General features: G+C 44.9%; 1 protein-coding gene and 1 long non-coding RNA gene across 4 annotated transcripts in view; one reads left to right on the forward strand and one right to left on the reverse strand.

Annotated features, from left to right (window-relative positions):
- Positions 1 to 16698, forward strand: part of Arhgef3 (Rho guanine nucleotide exchange factor 3) — a 275499-nt gene that overhangs the window by 229104 nt on the left and 29697 nt on the right. For 2 of the 3 annotated variants that reach the window (XM_036199436.1, XM_036199437.1), the window contains one exon: positions 5147 to 5254. In XM_036199436.1, coding sequence (XP_036055329.1) covers positions 5147 to 5254 — 108 coding nt within the window. Of the gene's footprint in view, positions 1 to 3247; positions 4138 to 5146; positions 5255 to 16698 lie in introns of those variants that run through there. The other variant, XM_036199438.1, reaches the window with a different exon arrangement.
- LOC118591271 lies at positions 492 to 3383 on the reverse strand. Its single transcript, XR_004945911.1, has 3 exons — positions 3256 to 3383; positions 2775 to 2960; positions 492 to 1074 (listed from the first exon to the last, which is right to left on the reverse strand). It is a non-coding gene; the product is annotated as an uncharacterized LOC118591271 (long non-coding RNA).

The following is a 16698-nucleotide window of genomic DNA, read 5'->3' on the forward strand; positions in this document are numbered from 1 at the left end:
ATACATGTTTAAGACAGAGACAAACTCCTTACTTTCTGCTCTTCTACAAAAAAAGTTAGCCAGCCCCAGGCAGCTAACCATGGCTCTAAGGTCAGCCTGCCTCAAATTATGGTGCCCCCCTCCATTTTTTTTTCAATCCAACTGAATGATTTTAAGTAAGTTGATCACTTGAGACATCGGTTTCTCCATCTGGCAAATGGGCATGATAGGTAGTTAATTTAAAAGCATGTTGAAATCACTGAAGTAGTAACTTTATATGTTGGGATCTGAGATAAGACCCTGTAGCCAAAAGCCTTTAATCCCAGCACTTGGGAGACAGAAGCAGGCAGGATCCCTGTGAGTTCGAGGCCAGCCTGGTCTGCAGAGCGAGTTCCAGGAAAGGCACAGCTACACAGAGAAACCCTGTCTCGAAAACAACAGCAGCAATAAAGACCCTGTAACCAGTACTAGTACATTATCATTTATTTATTGCAAATCAGTCACCATGAGATTATAACTTGGCATTTAACGTGAAGATGACGAAAGGCACCTTAGAGAGTCAGAAGGTGGACCAGAGATGATGCCAGCACCCACAGATGGGGCCCTGCAAAGGTTCCCTGTCACATCCAAATGTTTGGAAGTTGTTCGGTTGTTTGTTTCCTCATGTGACCCTGTCACCCCATGGGCAGAGGCATCCACTGATACAAATAGTTCTTCTCACCTTTGCCTGCCTCCTGGCCAGAAGCAGGGTCATTGCCTTGCCAGGCAGTAATGTGGTCTAGCCTGTGCTAATTCCAGCCTCTCCTGGGGAATGGTGGTGGCTCGGTAAAGGTGGAATCTCAAAGCAGCTGCAGACATGATGTGCACTGTCTTCCTACTGCACCCAGCCCCATGCTGTCTGCAAAATGAAGTACAGAGGAAATGAAGGGTTGTTCCTTGTAGGTCTGTTTCAGTGGAACTGTTTTGAAGGAAGGAAAAGGAGAAACAGTGCTGCACGCTGTTGATGTGGTGGGCAGTTTCTTACACGACACCGTCTGCTTTGCTTTTTACCTCTCGGGAGGAAGAATGAGGAGATTGGAAGGTCACTGTGCCTCCCTAGAAAAGGATATAAAAAGACATGGAGAAGAAGTCACGTTAAAAATACAGTTGCATGGAGTGCTGTGTTCTTTGGTTTGCAGTTGGCTAGTGAGATGTCCTTATGGAAGAATACGACCTCTGTGGCCCTCTTCACTCTCTTTCCTACCCACACCCCCCCCCACTTCTTTTACTTGTTTCCCCTTTCCTCTGAATAGGAAAAAATATTTTTTTTTGCATAAAAGTCGATGCTAATTCATGATAGAAATCCATAGCAGACTGGATATCAAGAGAACTTTCTCTACTTCATAAAGGGTCTGTCTTTCATGCTTTCATCAAGTACAGTAAATACAAAATGAATGTTAATAAATTGCCACTCTGGCAGGTAGGGGAGCTGGATATCTGGCTCAGGGGTTAAGAGTACTTGCTGCTATTTCAAAGACCTAGGTTTGGTTCCCAGTGTCCACACGGAGGCTCAGAACCATCTATAACTCTGGTTGCAAGGGATCTGACACCCTCTTCTGGCCTCCAAGGGCACCAGGCACACACATGATATGTCTATGCAAGCAGATATTCATATACATAAAAAGTTTTTACATAGATGAATATTTCTTTAAAATCTTTATTTTATTTTATTTTTTAACACATTGAGAGTTGAGCATGGTGACACACCCTTGCAATCTCACCACTTGGGAACTAATGGCAAGAAGACAAGAATTCAAGATCAGCCTCTACTACATAGTTCCAGGCTAGCCTGGACTATGCAAAACTTTGTCTCAAACAATACTCACAACAACAGCAACAGTGACAAAATAATTTTAGAATCAGCAATTAGACTAGTGTACCCAATATCTTAACTTGTGATAAACACTATACAGGCAGTCCTAATTAGTGTAACAAAACAGTAACGCTAAGAAAAGATTAAACAGCCGGGCGGTGGTGGCACACACCTTTAGTCGTTCCAGCACTTGGGAGGCAGAGGCAGGCAGATCTCTGTGAGTTCGAGGCCAGCCTGGGCTACCAAGTGAGTTCCAGGAAAAGGCGCAAAGCTACACAGAGAAACCCCGTCTCAAAAAAAGCCAAAAAAAAAAAAAAAAAAAAAAAAGATTAAACAGAACTATTGTTATTCAAACTTACTAGTTACTACCCCTACCCTTTAAAAGTTCTTTAGTGGAGTTGGGGATTTAGCTCAGTGGTAGAGGGCTTGCCTAGCAAGTGCAAGGCCCTGGTTCGTTCTTCTGGAAAAAAAAAAAAAAGTTCTTTAGTGATGGGCCTGCCCTTCAGATCACATGGTGGTGGTGTGTGCACTGGAAACAGCACATTTTGTGCCTGGGTGTTGAGTTGGCCTTGCCCAGCCTGGTCTGGCAGTGTGCTTTGTTGGATCAGGCAGGCTCTCTGCAGGATATGTTTTGTCATCTTCCTACAAACCCCCAAACATCCTTGGTATTGCATTTGCTAGTTCTCAGTAATGCTGTTTACTTCGAATCTGGAAATATTTTCTCCGAGGGCTCTTTCGACAGTAGTAAGACCTCGCTGGAGACAGACTGAGTAAATGGGAAAGAAAAATCAAATTAGGCCAAGAATTGTTTTTAATCTCTTGTTCTCACAGCAGCCCTCAAGGATAGCACCATAATTCATATTTCACTCCTGTGGGTCAAATGGAAAGCTCCCCTCTCCCCTCCGCCGCCCCCCCCCCATTCAAGTTCTGAACTTGCACCTACCTGCACAGCTGGATCACAGCACGGAATCACGGCAGGGTGCCTTCTAGTTCCTTCCTCTTTGCTTAGGAATGTCAGATCGCCAAAGAGCAGCCTGATATGGCCACGCCTCAGAGAAGCAGTTCTGACTACAAGTCCATGGAGCCTCATTGTGCTGGGCCAGTGTTGCATTGAATATGCATGCTATACCTGGGTAGATAATGCACGTCTGAGTGGGCCATCTAAACTGAGTAACTAAGTCAGACAAACCTTAGTGCAGATGACACTGAAGGCGGAGCAAAGCCAGATCGTCCTGCAGCCCACCAAGTGCGTGTCCGTCTGTCATGTAGTGTGTGTGTCCCCCCCCCCCCCCACCTCCCGCACGCGCTTCACCTTCTCCGTTCCCCTTTCCCACACAGCTTTAGCTGTGGAAATGAGACCCCGCCTCTCCGGGCTCTAAGGTGCATGCAGGACTATCCAAAAACAAATCTGGGACTTGGCTTACGTGCTGCAATGCGATTTGTGCCACCAAAGAGAACGGGATCGCAACTGTGGCATTTCTGGACTAAAGCAGGAGCCATTTAGAGAAATTCAGAGAGTGCTTAAGAAGCTGCATGGGCACACACACGTGGACTCAGTATGCCGAGGGTGCAGATAATGACGTCAAAGGGGGAATTTTAGAAATTGTCCTCTGGGCACAGATGACCAAGAGCTGGGCAAGGAGCATCCTGAAGGACATCATCACCTGGAAGCAGACGGCTCTTGGACTTTTGTCATCAACGCTTCCAAATCCTTTGTAACACAGTCTCTCCCGTTAGGATGGTCCTGATGGTCCCAGGATTGTCTGCTGTCTGCTCAGTTTAGCACGCCCAGAAGCCAGAGAGGTCCCTGACAGCTGGATCCATTCTGTCTTAGAAAAGCAACTGACTGCTTTGCGAACTCACAGCTTACCCTTTGGCACCATGGAATTGTTTTGAACGTCTTTAATTTTTTTTTTCCTACTTAAAATGTCAGCAGAGTTGATAGAGTCTTGTTAAGAAGCTGCTTCTGATTTCTGAGGCTGCCAAGGGCATCAGATGACATGAAAACCTCTCGGCCGGGTTCAAGATTCACAAAGGATTTCTCCAAACATCTGCTATGTTTAGAAGACCCTGCAGGAATCCCTTGAAGAATTGGAAATTCCGGCTTGACCTTCCAAAATTTGAGAAGAATGGCTGAAAAGGAAAGATGAACGCCCGAGGAGAGCATGAGGGCCCCCTTAGTGATTGATTGATTGATTGATTGAGTCTGCTGTGACTGGCTGATTTGGCATTTCCCATCACAATTTGGTGTCTTCATGTGCTGTCCAGCATCTACCACAGGTCAGATGGAGCTTAGGAAAACGAGGGTAACTGTCCTCTTTGTCCTGTAAAATGTTGACTCTGTTGGTCCTCTCTCTTGTCCCCCAGCCTGTCATTTGTGTCATTTCTTGTTGGCATTCACTGGAATAGGGAGACGCCCTCTCCCCACCAGCCAGCTCTGGAGTAACTCACAGATTTGCAGGTGATATTTTCTGTGGAGGTGACTTTGAAAATGTGTGGCTATAAATAGTATGGAAACCAATACCCATGATACAGATTTCTCCCTATACATTTCCTTTTGCCATTTTACAAATTTTAATAATGTGCCTCTCTATTATTATAGCTACAAAGATACTTTCTTATGATCCTAGAAATAAAACTTACTAAAAAAAGTCTGGAGCTGGTCAGATGTCCCAGCAAGTTAATGTGCTTGTCACTAAGAACGACGGCCTGAGTTTGGCCCCTGGGGTCCACGTGGTGGAAGAAGAGACCCAACTCCAGGAAGTTGCCCTCTGACCTTTCTCCTCTACACACAGAGAGATAAATGTTTAAAAAATAGGTTTTTAACTTGATGAATGAAAAGCAATCTTTGTACTTTAGAAAAGTGAATGGATAAAGCATACGGGGAAAAAATGGCTCTAGCAAGGTGATGGCAAGGACTTTTAAAACATGAAACCAGAAGCAACAAAAGACATGGCACTGCCTGGCCAGGTCATTGGCTGGGCAGTCAGAGCCCACTTCTCTCTACAGCCATGGGAAGAAGGATTCCTCGGAGTGGAAGCTTTGAGGGAAATGCTGACAGATGGGGGTGGTGTGAGGGGGTGGGGAGCGGAGTGGGTCCCTACCCTTCTGCCATTCCACTGCCTCTGTCTCCATCCCCTGTCATTTCTCTTTCCTGGCTCCTCAGCCAGATCATCTGCAGATTCTAGGGCACTCTTCACGTTCTGCAGCTCACGCTGCCACCTGCAATTCATGGAGCAGAATGGATGTGATATGGCAGCTATCTTCAAGATTGGTTTTGACGTTGTCCTCTTTTTTTTCTTTCTAACTCTACAGGAACCTAGTAATAAAAGGGTCAAACCCCTTTCAAGAGTCACATCACTAGCAAACCTCATCCCACCTGTGAAGACCACGCCGTTAAAGCGCTTCAGTCAAACCTTGCAGGTAAGGGAACGTGGGCTTGGCTTGCAGAAAGCTGTGTTGTGCTCATGCCCAGAATTTCTGTTGGTTTCAGGTAAGCCTGAATCACCTCCTGCTTCTGTAGAGGAGTGTAGGTGAGGGGTGTGCAAGAAGAAAAACGTGTGCAAGTTATAACCCCAGGGCAGGCAGAGTTTGGGCCACTTCTGTTAGGTTTTCCTCACAGTTGTATTTCTAAGTCATGAGTCCCATCCAGAGCATACTCTTACCAGTTTTGTCCAGCAGTATCTTGGACTCCTGAGCTATCAGCATGTGGTGTGAGCGGCTTGGATGGGAGCAGAGCCTGGTGGTTTCAACCAGGGTCAGCAAGGTATGGGGAGGGAAAGCCTGCCATCTCATTGCTCGTGGCTCATGAACTAATGATGGTTCCTACTTTTTTAAGTGTTTGGGGAGGAAATGGAAAGAGTGGTATTTCTTTTATATGGGAACCACATGAAATGCTAATTTTACTGTCCACAAGGAGCTTGGTTTGGACACAGCCCTGCCTGTCTCTTTAAAGAAAAGGTTTGCTGACCTCTGGGTTAGAACAAAAGCTCTGAAGTATCTTTGTTCTGACTTTAGTTCTCCATTTGAAGACTTGCCAATCTTGAGCAAGTAACTTAACATTTCTACGTCTTGCTTTTATTCCTTAGAGGTAAATTTATCATCTAGTCACCATTGTGGCTTACAAAGGGTTATAGCTCCTTGGTAGAATAATTGTGAAGATTTATGAGCTAATAAATTCAAGTGAATATTGTCTTCAATAGTAATTTTTAGTTAACAAGTTTGTATAGTTGTTTGTAAACTTTATTGTATTTTTATTTTGTGTGTGTGTTTGTGCATGTGTGCATGGTAGGGTGAACATGTATGTGCCATGACATGCTGCTTATGTGGAAGTCAGAGGACAGCTTGTGAGGAGTCAGTTCTCACCTCCCACCACACAGATCCCAGGGATTGAACCAGGTCATCAGGCATGGCAGCAAGTGCTTTTATCCACTGAGCCATCTCACCAGGCCTATTTTTAACCTCTCGCTGTAGCTTGCACTTTAAAATGAAGGTTGAGATCGAGCCACAGCCTTAGAACCAATTGGTAATCATAAAGATATCCTTTTAGACTGAACCCCACAAAAGTCAGTCCATAGCTGAGCAAGTCTTGAGTCTGCCATTTCGCATTTGTCTGGCACACTTGTGCTTAGCCATGTTTTTATCTTGACCCTGAATGTTTAAGAACAGTGTAGCCCAGAGAGAAGCTTCCAGGTGAAGATTTCTCCTGGATTCGTATCTTCTCTAAGGAAAGAATTTAGGTAAACAGATGTTTATGCAGCAAAGTTTAAGCAGATGTTTATGCAGCAAAGCAAAGCATTCACACCAGAGAGATTGGAGTGATTGACCCAGAGGTATGCTTCATGCTGACAGTCTATGCTATGAGGTTCTCCTGCAGCCCTTAGCATCACTGCTTCCTTACTGTTTGATGAACAGCCCTGTGATGCCATCCCTTCCCACCACTTGCCCCTTCCCATACCCACCTCTGTTAACTCTGCTGTTTACCACCCAGTTAGCTCTGGGTTTGGCTCTGTCTGTCTCAGTGCCTGGGACTGTGGACTCCTGGTTATCCTCTGGTCTCTTGGTGGGAAGAACAGAGAAAGAAAATAAGATTTTGTTGGACAGTCAGCCTGCAGAGCAAGCAGAGAAGGCCATGTTTGCCTACTGTCCCTTGTGGCCAGTGTCTCAGTCTCTGGACGACTTTGCTTCGGGCTTTTCCTGGAAGATTCATTATCACCTGAGTCTTGCACATCTGGTCTTTTGCTGAGTTCTGCTTTTTGAAAAGTCTTTAGACTCTCAGCTGTGTTTGACTCTTTCCTCTCCAGTCTAGTGGTCTTGGTTCAAGTTCACTGTGTACTATTCCATCCCTTGATAACTGGACTCTACATTGAAGGGCTCTCTTCCTATTGTTTCTCCCAGGATGGTCCACCCTGTGCCGGGGATGCCCTCACTCATTCTACAAGTCTCGAGTGAGCCTCCACTCTGCACTGGGCTCTTCCTGCATCCGGGTTCTTTTCTCAGGATGGGGCTGCCTTCTGGTAGATTCATGGCAGTGCTAGGCTTCACTTTGCCACATAACGGCACCAAGTTAGACTTGAGTAGCTAGCCCTACTCTATGGTTGACCTTGGGACTTGCCAACATTGTCTTGCCTGGCTTGTCAGCCTTTGCGTTTGTGTTTCTCAGAACACTGTCTCCTCCCTTGTAGCCTATCCTGATTACATTCCTTCACCATTTTCTTTAGACTTCCCAGGCACTCTCTGTTTTTTCTGATTCCTAGGAGTCCTGCACAGGAAACACTGCAGAAAACAGTTGTTTGTCTTAGAGATTTACATTGACCTAGAGAACTGGGAAAGAAAGAAATTAATTAAGCGATGTCTGAAGACTAACAGACTGAGACCAAGCAAGGATAAGCCAGACCCAAGGGAGAGTCTGTCATGTGAAAACTGTCTTCTAAATCTTCAGAGATATTTTTCTTTTACAAAATAAATTTTCTGCTGACCCTTTTCAACTGTCATGATAAATAGCTAACCCTAAGCTGTATGGGTGGGACAGAAAAGTTATTCACAATGGCTATGCACATAGAAACAGAGACCTTGAGCAATACGTTATTTGAAGGGAAGAGGTTGGTGAGTAGAAATACACCCCTGTGCTTGTGTTTGTACACAACACGTTCATGGGATGATCTGTAAGAATGGTGAATGCCATCTTGCTCTCATCTGTCCCCCCCCCCCCCCAACCCACCTTGGGACACGCAGTGTCTCAACTTCGATTACCAACCCAGCGTTCTGCTTAGCGCCTTCTCACTTCCTTGTTTTCCTTACCAGCTAGAAAGGGAGAAAGTGCTAATGTAGCCACCGGACCAGGGAAGAGGAAGAGTGAGCCCCAGGGGCTGCTCAGGATCCAATTTCAAGAGCTTTCACAATCTGTTTAGCTATCCATGTCATCTTTATAGGGGAAAAACAACACAAGGGAAACATGGCATGCCCAAACCCTTGGCACTTAGCAGCCATTTACCTCCTGCTCCTGCGTGTATAATTTATTTTCTATTTCAATTTTTCTATTTCAAAAATCACAAGCATGAGGCAAGTTGGCTTATTTACTTCCCTTCTCTTTCTTTGTTTCTTTTATTATTTTTATTTTTAATAATGGAGATTAAACCCAGGATCTTGCATATTCGAGGCAAGTGCTTCCCTATCAGACTTTTTGCTTTGTAAAATTTTCATTACATTCTTATGGGGGGGGGAGGGTTTGCACCCGCCATGGTTGCATGTGGAGTTCAGGAGACAATTTATGCAAGTCAGTTTTCTCACTCTACCATGTGGGTCCAGATGAGTGGACTCAGGTCAGCAAGCTTGGTGGCAAGTGCCTTTAGCCATCTCATCTGTGTGCGTCCACCCTACCCCCCTTTTTTGTTGTTATTGAGACAGGGCCTCATTATGTAGCCCAGGTTAGCCTAATCTGTCCATGTATATAGCTCATCCTCCTGGCCCTGCCTCCCAAATGCTGGTATTAAAGGCATGTGCCACTATACCTGGGCCTTTTTTATGTCTTTTATTTAACAACAGGGTGTCACTGAGTTGCCTAGGTGGGCCTTGAACTCCCCAAGAGCCCAAGCCGCCCTTAAGTTTTTGATCCCTTGTCTCAGCCTTGTGAGTGGTTGGGGTACCAGACCTGGGCCATGAGACCCAGCTTGGTCTTCTGTTGTACTATTTCTTTTTACTGGCTCCTGGCAGTAGAGACAGATAGGTCCTTTGGGGTATCCAGTTCCATCTCTCGGGTTGAATTCCTTTAATTATAGGCCAAGCAGTGACTTAGACCCAAACACGATGCTTCCATCGATTCTTAGCACTTGTCTCCTTGAGAGACTCCAGTTGGTGGAGGAGGACACTGGCACTCTAGCTGGCACCCTCTTCCAGAAAGATTAAAAGCCCATTTCCAAATGTGAGTGGTCTCAGAGGCAACACACTACCGGGTTTGTTTTCCCTTGCCTCCCGGCACTGGTCTGGGCTGAGGAGTTGGGCCTCAGCACAAAGGCAGCATTTATGGTGTCGGCTGTGTGGAACTCTGTCAGTCCCTCACCAGAAAAGTTTCGCTTAGGGCTGCGGGTAAACTAAAGCACAGATGTCTGGATCCCCCAGGCCCATAAATTCCCTCTTCAGCAGGCCTGAGAGGGAAACCTGGCCCAGCTCTGAAAGGGGCAGGAGTGTGCTTCTCTAGTGTGCAGCAGGGCATACCAGCTCCCAGGGGCCAGCTGCACGCTGAGCTCCGCCTCTCCATGCACAGCTGTGCGTGACTGCTAAACACATTGGAAAAGTCCCTCAAGGACAGAATTCATTGCCCTGTGATGCTGCCCTCACTTTCTTTGGACATGAAGGTCTTTCTTTTCTGTTACAAAATGGGTGTTCCTTATGGGAAAACACAGAAAAAGAGAAAGGAACAGAATGTGTATAGCCTTCCATTCCAGAACAACCCTTGTAACCTTGTAACATTTCTTTTCAGAATGACTCTGAATATTAGTGCATACTTTATATACCTTGAGCTTAGCTCAAGGTCACTTAGTCTGTTCGGCTGGAAATACTTCTTCTTTTCTATCACATATTTCTGTTATACTTGAATTTTAAAAATAACCATATGTTGCCTCTGCAACCAGATAGAAATAAATAATATTCAAAAAGTCTCATTGGATACTGTATACTACATGTAGCATTATTGTGTTAAGAAGGCAGATTAGCTATCTTAGTAATGACCTAAGAGTTAGAGCATCCAGGGTAGAGGTTGGATCTGGATGGCCTAGAGATGAAGGGAGAGGGGACATTCCAGGTTTGAAACAGGAATGAAAAGTCTGGTGCCATCTACACATGAGGAAAGTCACACAGGTGTATTTACTTAAGTAACCATGTCTGACAACCATGATTTTTTTCCCACAAATTTCCTGTATGTGGCAAAAGTTTTGGGTCTCTAGTTACTTTGCATACATATATGAAGATGAGCTTAGGGGTGTGTGTGTGTGTGTGTGTGTGTGTGTGTGTGTTGGGAAGTGCTCACATATGTGTTAGGGGAAGTAACCAGAAACCAGACCTTGAAGGTAGTGGGATGCCTGAGAAGAGACTGGAACTGCATAGCAAGGGGACTCCTGCTTCTTGGCTGCCCTTTCTGTCTGCAGGATAGGTGGCCTTTATAAATGATCATCATGTAATACCAAGCTTTGTCATTTTTAACTCAGAAATAGTGACTTGTTAGACCCACAGTGACCCAGCTCCTATTCAAAATGACTGGCATTCATGGCCTCACATCACCTCCCCCAGAACTCTACAAGGTGGTCTTGGTACCACTTCTTAGAGAAGAGAGCGTGGAGCTTTCACCCTGTGCCCAGGGTCACACAGTCAGCATGTGCTGCAAGGAGACCTGCAGGCCATTCTGTGCACCACTTTTGAGGTTAAGTTTCTTTAAAAAAAAAAAAAAAAAGTCGAAAATTGGTCACACTAAAGCCAGTGGTTTGCCAGCATCTAAAAATAGCCACCAGACTTTGCACATGAAGCAGCCTGCATTTAGCTGGCCCTTATTTTGTTCACCTCGGTGGGAAGAGGCATTATTTCCAGCTGGTGGAATATTTGTCATGAACATTACCATTTAAGAGCCGTTCCTGGATTAAGATGGTTGGGTGCTTGCTCTAAGCCCCTGATTTTTGATGCATGCCGAGCAAGTCGGTAATGCATTCTTCACACCTGCACCAAACACCATCTCCAGTTTTTCATTCATTCTGCTAAGAATTTCTGGGAGCTTCAGGAGAGTTTCTCCTTGTTTGGTCTTGGGTGTTGGACACTTTTGGTTCTAAATTGCTCTGGTACCCTCTCACTGTGTTTTCAATGGCCACCATGAACGGCATCTAGATGTGTTAGGGACACTTCATCTAACACTCCCCACCTTCAGGTCTGGTCTTTCCCTCTAACTTCATCTTTCCTGGAAACACCTCCATAGACACACCCAGAAGTGTGTCTCAGTCTGCTAGGGAATTCCAAATCCAGTCAAGGTGATGAAGAAAATTAACCTTCAACCGAGTGGTGCTGATGCACGCCTTTAATCCCAGCACTTAGGAGGCAGAGGTTCAAGGCCAGCCTGGTCTATTTAGTGAGTTCTAGACAGCCAGGCCTACACAGAGAAACTCTGTCTCAGAAACCCCACCCCCCAGAAAAAGAGAGAGAGAGAAGAAAATTAGCCTTCACATGTAATAGTGTATTGCTATAATTGTTCTTTTATTAATCTCTTAATATGCCTAATATAAGAATTAAACTTTTTGTCATAGGTATGTATAGATTAATGGTTCTCAACCTGTGTGCCAGGACCTCTTTAGGGATTGAGCAACCCTTTCACGGGGAGGGGGGTCCACATATCAGATAGCCTGAATATCAGATATTTACATTGCGATTCATAATAGCCGTAAAATTACAGTTATGAAGTAGCTACAAAAATAATTTATGTTGGGGGGTCACAACGTGAGGAACTGTATGAAAGGGTTATAGTATTAGGAAGGTTGAGAATCACTGGTATAGACAAAGCATGGTTTATATTAGGATCAGTACTATGATTTTACACATCCGCCGGGGGCTCTTGGAACATATTTCCGTGGATAAGAGGGGACTGATGGATATAGAAAGTACTAATGGTAACAGTTAGAGGTGATAGTCTAGCAGTGGTAGGTTTTTTCTGCTGTGATAAAGCAGCGTTGGGAGAGATGGGGTTCATTTGTCCTACAGGTTACAGTGTATCATCAGGGGAAGCCAACACAGGGAATTAAGTAGAAACCTGGCAGCAAGAACTGATGGAGCAGAGTCCATGGAGGAACACTGCTTACTGGCTTACTTCTCATGGCTTACTCAGTGTGCTTCCTTATATAATCCAGGACCACCTGTCCAGGGGTGGCACTGTCCACAGCAGGCAGTCATGACCCTACGGACTTGCTTGCCTACAGGCCAATGTCATGGAGGCATTTTCTAACTTGAGGTTTCTTTGCAAAGGACTCTAGTTTGCATCAAGTTGACACAAAAATTAGCTAGCCCAGGTACCAACCATCTCCTGCCCACGGTGCAGTAGGCATCTGGCCAAATTGTTGAATGACCTCGACTTGACCAGTCCTCAGTTCAGCATTGTGAGGTTCTAATTATTAGGCTGCCTCAAGAGATGAGAATACTGAGAGCCTGAGTTTTCCAGGGTCCTTCAGCCATGTGAGTTGACTTACAGCCACATCTGCTTTAGGAATAAAGTCTTTGCTTTCACCTCAGGTCTGAGTTTTGGAAATGAATGATTGACTATCCACAGTCCTATTCTTATCCTTACCTTCTGCCAGTCCCTCAGTCCTCTGGTTCTTGACTTCCTCCTGCCCTTTCCCTTCAGGAGATCAGCACAAAGGTCAAATGCAATGGAGCCAAACAGTGGGAACGTGCTGCTCCTCATTGTAAGCAAACCGTTCTAATGACCTAATGACCGGGACTTATCCAGGATACTATGCGGGAGCCTTTTGTGACTGCATGTTGGAACTTTTTGGTTGAACCCACTACAGCAGCCACACCAGGACAGGTTTCCTCCTACAGTCCCATCCTAGCTTCCGACCAGTTTACTGTTGAACTATCTGCTGCCAGATAGCTGTGTAGTCGAGATGGTGGAGGAATGTGCCTGGCCTGAGCTCTTTATTGGAGCATGTTATCTTTGGCTATGGAGACCTTCTGTTTTTGCAAAAGAACAGAGCAAGCACCCCGCTGAACAGGCAGCATTAACAAATCAAACCTGTCCCACCACATCTACCTGCTGGGCTCTCACTTCCTCTGACATATGTAACTGGGCCTGTTTCCTACCCAGCAGTCAGCCTGCTCCCCACCTGAAACATCTTTCCTCCATTTCCAGCTCGGGTATAAACATGAGTACCCATTTCCAAAATCTGCATTTGTCTGTCTCCTGTATGGCCATTGTTATTTTAGCTGCCAACAGTTAATGAGCTTGGGGTTTCTACTTATTTGCCGGGCTGGGTTTCCTTGTGGAAACTCTTGCTTATTCTGGAACTTTTTCACTGCTGTCCCAGAATCCTCCCCACCCCAGCAGATCAATGTATTTGTTTCTGTGGTTATGTGGTCCTTCCCAAGGCTGAGTCCACCATTTTGAAATGGACCAATGTTTCTCACCTAAGGGGACATAGGCAATGTGTCTAGATGTTTCGGTCGGCACAGTTGGGTTGGGGATACTACTGGTATGTTGTGGTTAGAGAACAGTGGTGTTGCCAAGAATCCTACAATGCACAGGACAGCCTTGCACAATAAAGACTCGTCTGGTTCAGAATTGAATGGCTGCAAAATTGAGAAACTGTCACAGACTAATAAGTTGCATGAGACTCATCTACTTTGGCTCATGTACCAGCCTACACTAAGCAGGCATGACCTGGATTATCATTTTGAATGACCCCCCACCCCCAACAGTTGAAATCTATTATTAACTGTGTGGCCTTCAGCAAAATTTCACCTCTGTGAGCCTCAAGTTTCCTATCTATAAAATGGGAGCCAAGAATCCTTCCTTCTCAGGTTTAGCAGAATTCTAAAGCCTCAGTTCATGCACAGAACAACCTCCACCCCCTACCCAGGGTATTCACTTTACAGTTGTAAAGTCCTCCTATGTGTGAAGTGCTGATATAAATCCACCAGTGAATGAAGCAAGTAGATATACCTGCCTTCAGGGTGCTGATCATTGTGATTTCAATATGAAATGTCACTTGTTTCAAACACTCAGTCCGCAGCTGATATTGCTGTGGAAGGCTGTAGAACCTTGCTGGAGGAAGTGGCCACTGGGGGCAGGTCTTGAGGTTTTATAGCTTGTCCTCACTTCCTGTCTATGCTCTGCTTCATGACTATGGACCCAATGTGACCAGCTGTCTCACATTCCTGCTGCCACTCCTTTCTGCCATGGATGGACTGTATCCTCTGAAACTGTGAGCCAGAATAAAGCCCGCCCTCCCTTAAGTTGCTTCTCATGAAGTATTTGGTTGCAGTGAGGCGTTTGTCAGCATTGTCGTCTTCTTTTTTTTTTTTTTTAATTTAGGGCATTGCTTTTTAATTTTTTTATTATTTAATAAGTTTGGTTCCCCCCACCCCACCAAGCTGGGCGGTAATGGCACACGCCTTTAATCCCAGCACTCAGAAGGAAGAGCCAGGTGGATCTCTGAGTTCAAGGCCAATTTGGTCTACAGAGCGAGATCCAGGACCGGCACCAAAACTGCACAGAGAAACCCTGTCTCGAAAAATCAAAAAACAAAACAAAACAAAAAAGTCTTTTTTCCATTTTCCATACCAACTACAGCTCCCTCTCACTCCCCTCCTCCTGCTCACTCCCCCCACCTTCCCTTACCCCATCCCCCATCCATTCCTCAGAGAGGGAAGGCCTCCCATGAGGAAGCATATGTCAGAAAGGAGACAGATCATGAGGCACACCCATCCAAGTACAGAAAAATTAAAGCCTGGAGGGCGTTGTCAGGGACTCTGGAAGCATTGTGGTGTTTATCCCATGGGATTCTTCTAGCAAGAGTCACATATTCCTCCCCCAACTTAGTCCTCCCATATAATTGTGCCCATTTATATTGCTAACTGGTCCAGGTGTAGTTCCTTGCATGTGGCTGGTACTGTGGTGTCTGAAGAACTGATTCAGGACTAGCAGCAGCTGTCCTTCCCAGAGCAGGACAGCCATCGACCACACACCTGACCCCACCAGTTTACTATTGCTTCTTTGGCAGTTCCCTGCTTCTCTGAGAAAAGTAAGAAAAAGCAAAGTGTTTGGTTTAATACAGGCCTGGGGTATGAACCTGGAGCAGGGTTGGTCAAAAATCAGTCAGTATTCCTAAAACTGAGCCCAGTGCATTCTCTTTCCTTAAGCCAAATTTAGTTCCTAGAAGGCGGAAGATGGACCTCCTCTCATTGAAAAGTTCAAACAGCCTGTGATTTCTTGGCACCAACAGGTGCAGACACAGCATAAAAAGAGGTCAGACTTGAAACAGAATGTGTATTTTGGGTCCTGTGTGGTCAAGTGCCTTAGCACTCACAGGTACACGCACATACCCACCTCAGTTTCCACACTGGCGAAATGAAACCAGACTCCACTTTATGGGGGTGATGTGAGAACTGGAAAGATTACATCCAAAGGACTAGAAGATAGATGCATGGAGGGTCCTTGAGGTAATTCCCATGGCACCCCAAGACTGGCAGTCACTAAGAAAACACGAAAGGAGAAGTGTCTGTAGGTTAGCTCACCTCCTGTTTTCCCCCAAGTGACAATGAGGAAAATCTCCAACTGACTGAGAACGTCTCAATAAATGCATAAAAATATGCCCATTATTTTGTACGTGCAAAACATGACAATTGATCTCAGGTGCAATGATTTTGTCTATGCGACGTATAAAACTACCTGGATAAGAGTGAAAGCATGCATTACCCTGTACTGTCTGGGAGAGGTACTGCTGAATAGCCTGTTTGGAGATTAATTTGGTAATACATTTTAGCATCAAGTATCAATATTAAAGTGCTTACTTGAGCATAGATGAGACCTTGGAAACCCCAGCAATCCAAATGAGATGCAATAAAAATAAATAAAATTTGATAGTTTTTAGACTGAAGGAATCTGCCTCCATAAAGATCAACACAAACACACAAAGGGTGTTCCCTCAAGCACCTCTTGTAATAGCCAGTTGCCAGAAATGATTCCACTGTTTATCAAGTGGGCATTGAATACATATGAGGTCTACCTAGACCTTTGGGTCCCACTGTAGCCATTGCTAAGGAGTGACTTTGGAGAGGAACAGAATGTTTGGGACTAGGCAATAGTTTTGTGACACCACTAATTTGTGCACTTCAAAGATATTTAATTTATGTTACCTGAACTTTTACCTCAGTGTTTTCACTTGAAAGGAATTGCTCTCTGTTTTAATTAACTTTTTATGTTAGCAAACAAAATAATGAGTTTCATAGTGGCATTTTCATGTATATTCTTTCATACTTTATATATAATTCCATACATTATGTTTTGTTCTCTATTATTCACTTAGCTATATCGCATTGCTCTAAGAATTATTTTAGTTTTAATTGTGGATATGGGAGGGAGGTGCACATGAGTGTGGAGCTGGGAGAGGCCAGAAAAGGGAGTTGGATCCTTTGGAGCTGGAGTTACTGCTAGTTGTGAACTATCAGTGTAGAAACTAGGAATCAAATTCAGGTACTCTGCAAGAGCAGCATGTGCTCTTAGCCACTGAGCCATCTCTCCAGCCCCTCAGTTATGTTTCTGAAGAATGAGGTTATTTATGTGCTACCATGAAAAAGGCATAGTTGACTGAAAAAAGAAAACATTCTGTTTTCTGTAAAAC

Source organism: Onychomys torridus, chromosome 9 (genome assembly GCF_903995425.1).
Source record: "Onychomys torridus chromosome 9, mOncTor1.1, whole genome shotgun sequence".
NCBI lineage: Eukaryota > Metazoa > Chordata > Mammalia > Rodentia > Cricetidae > Onychomys > Onychomys torridus.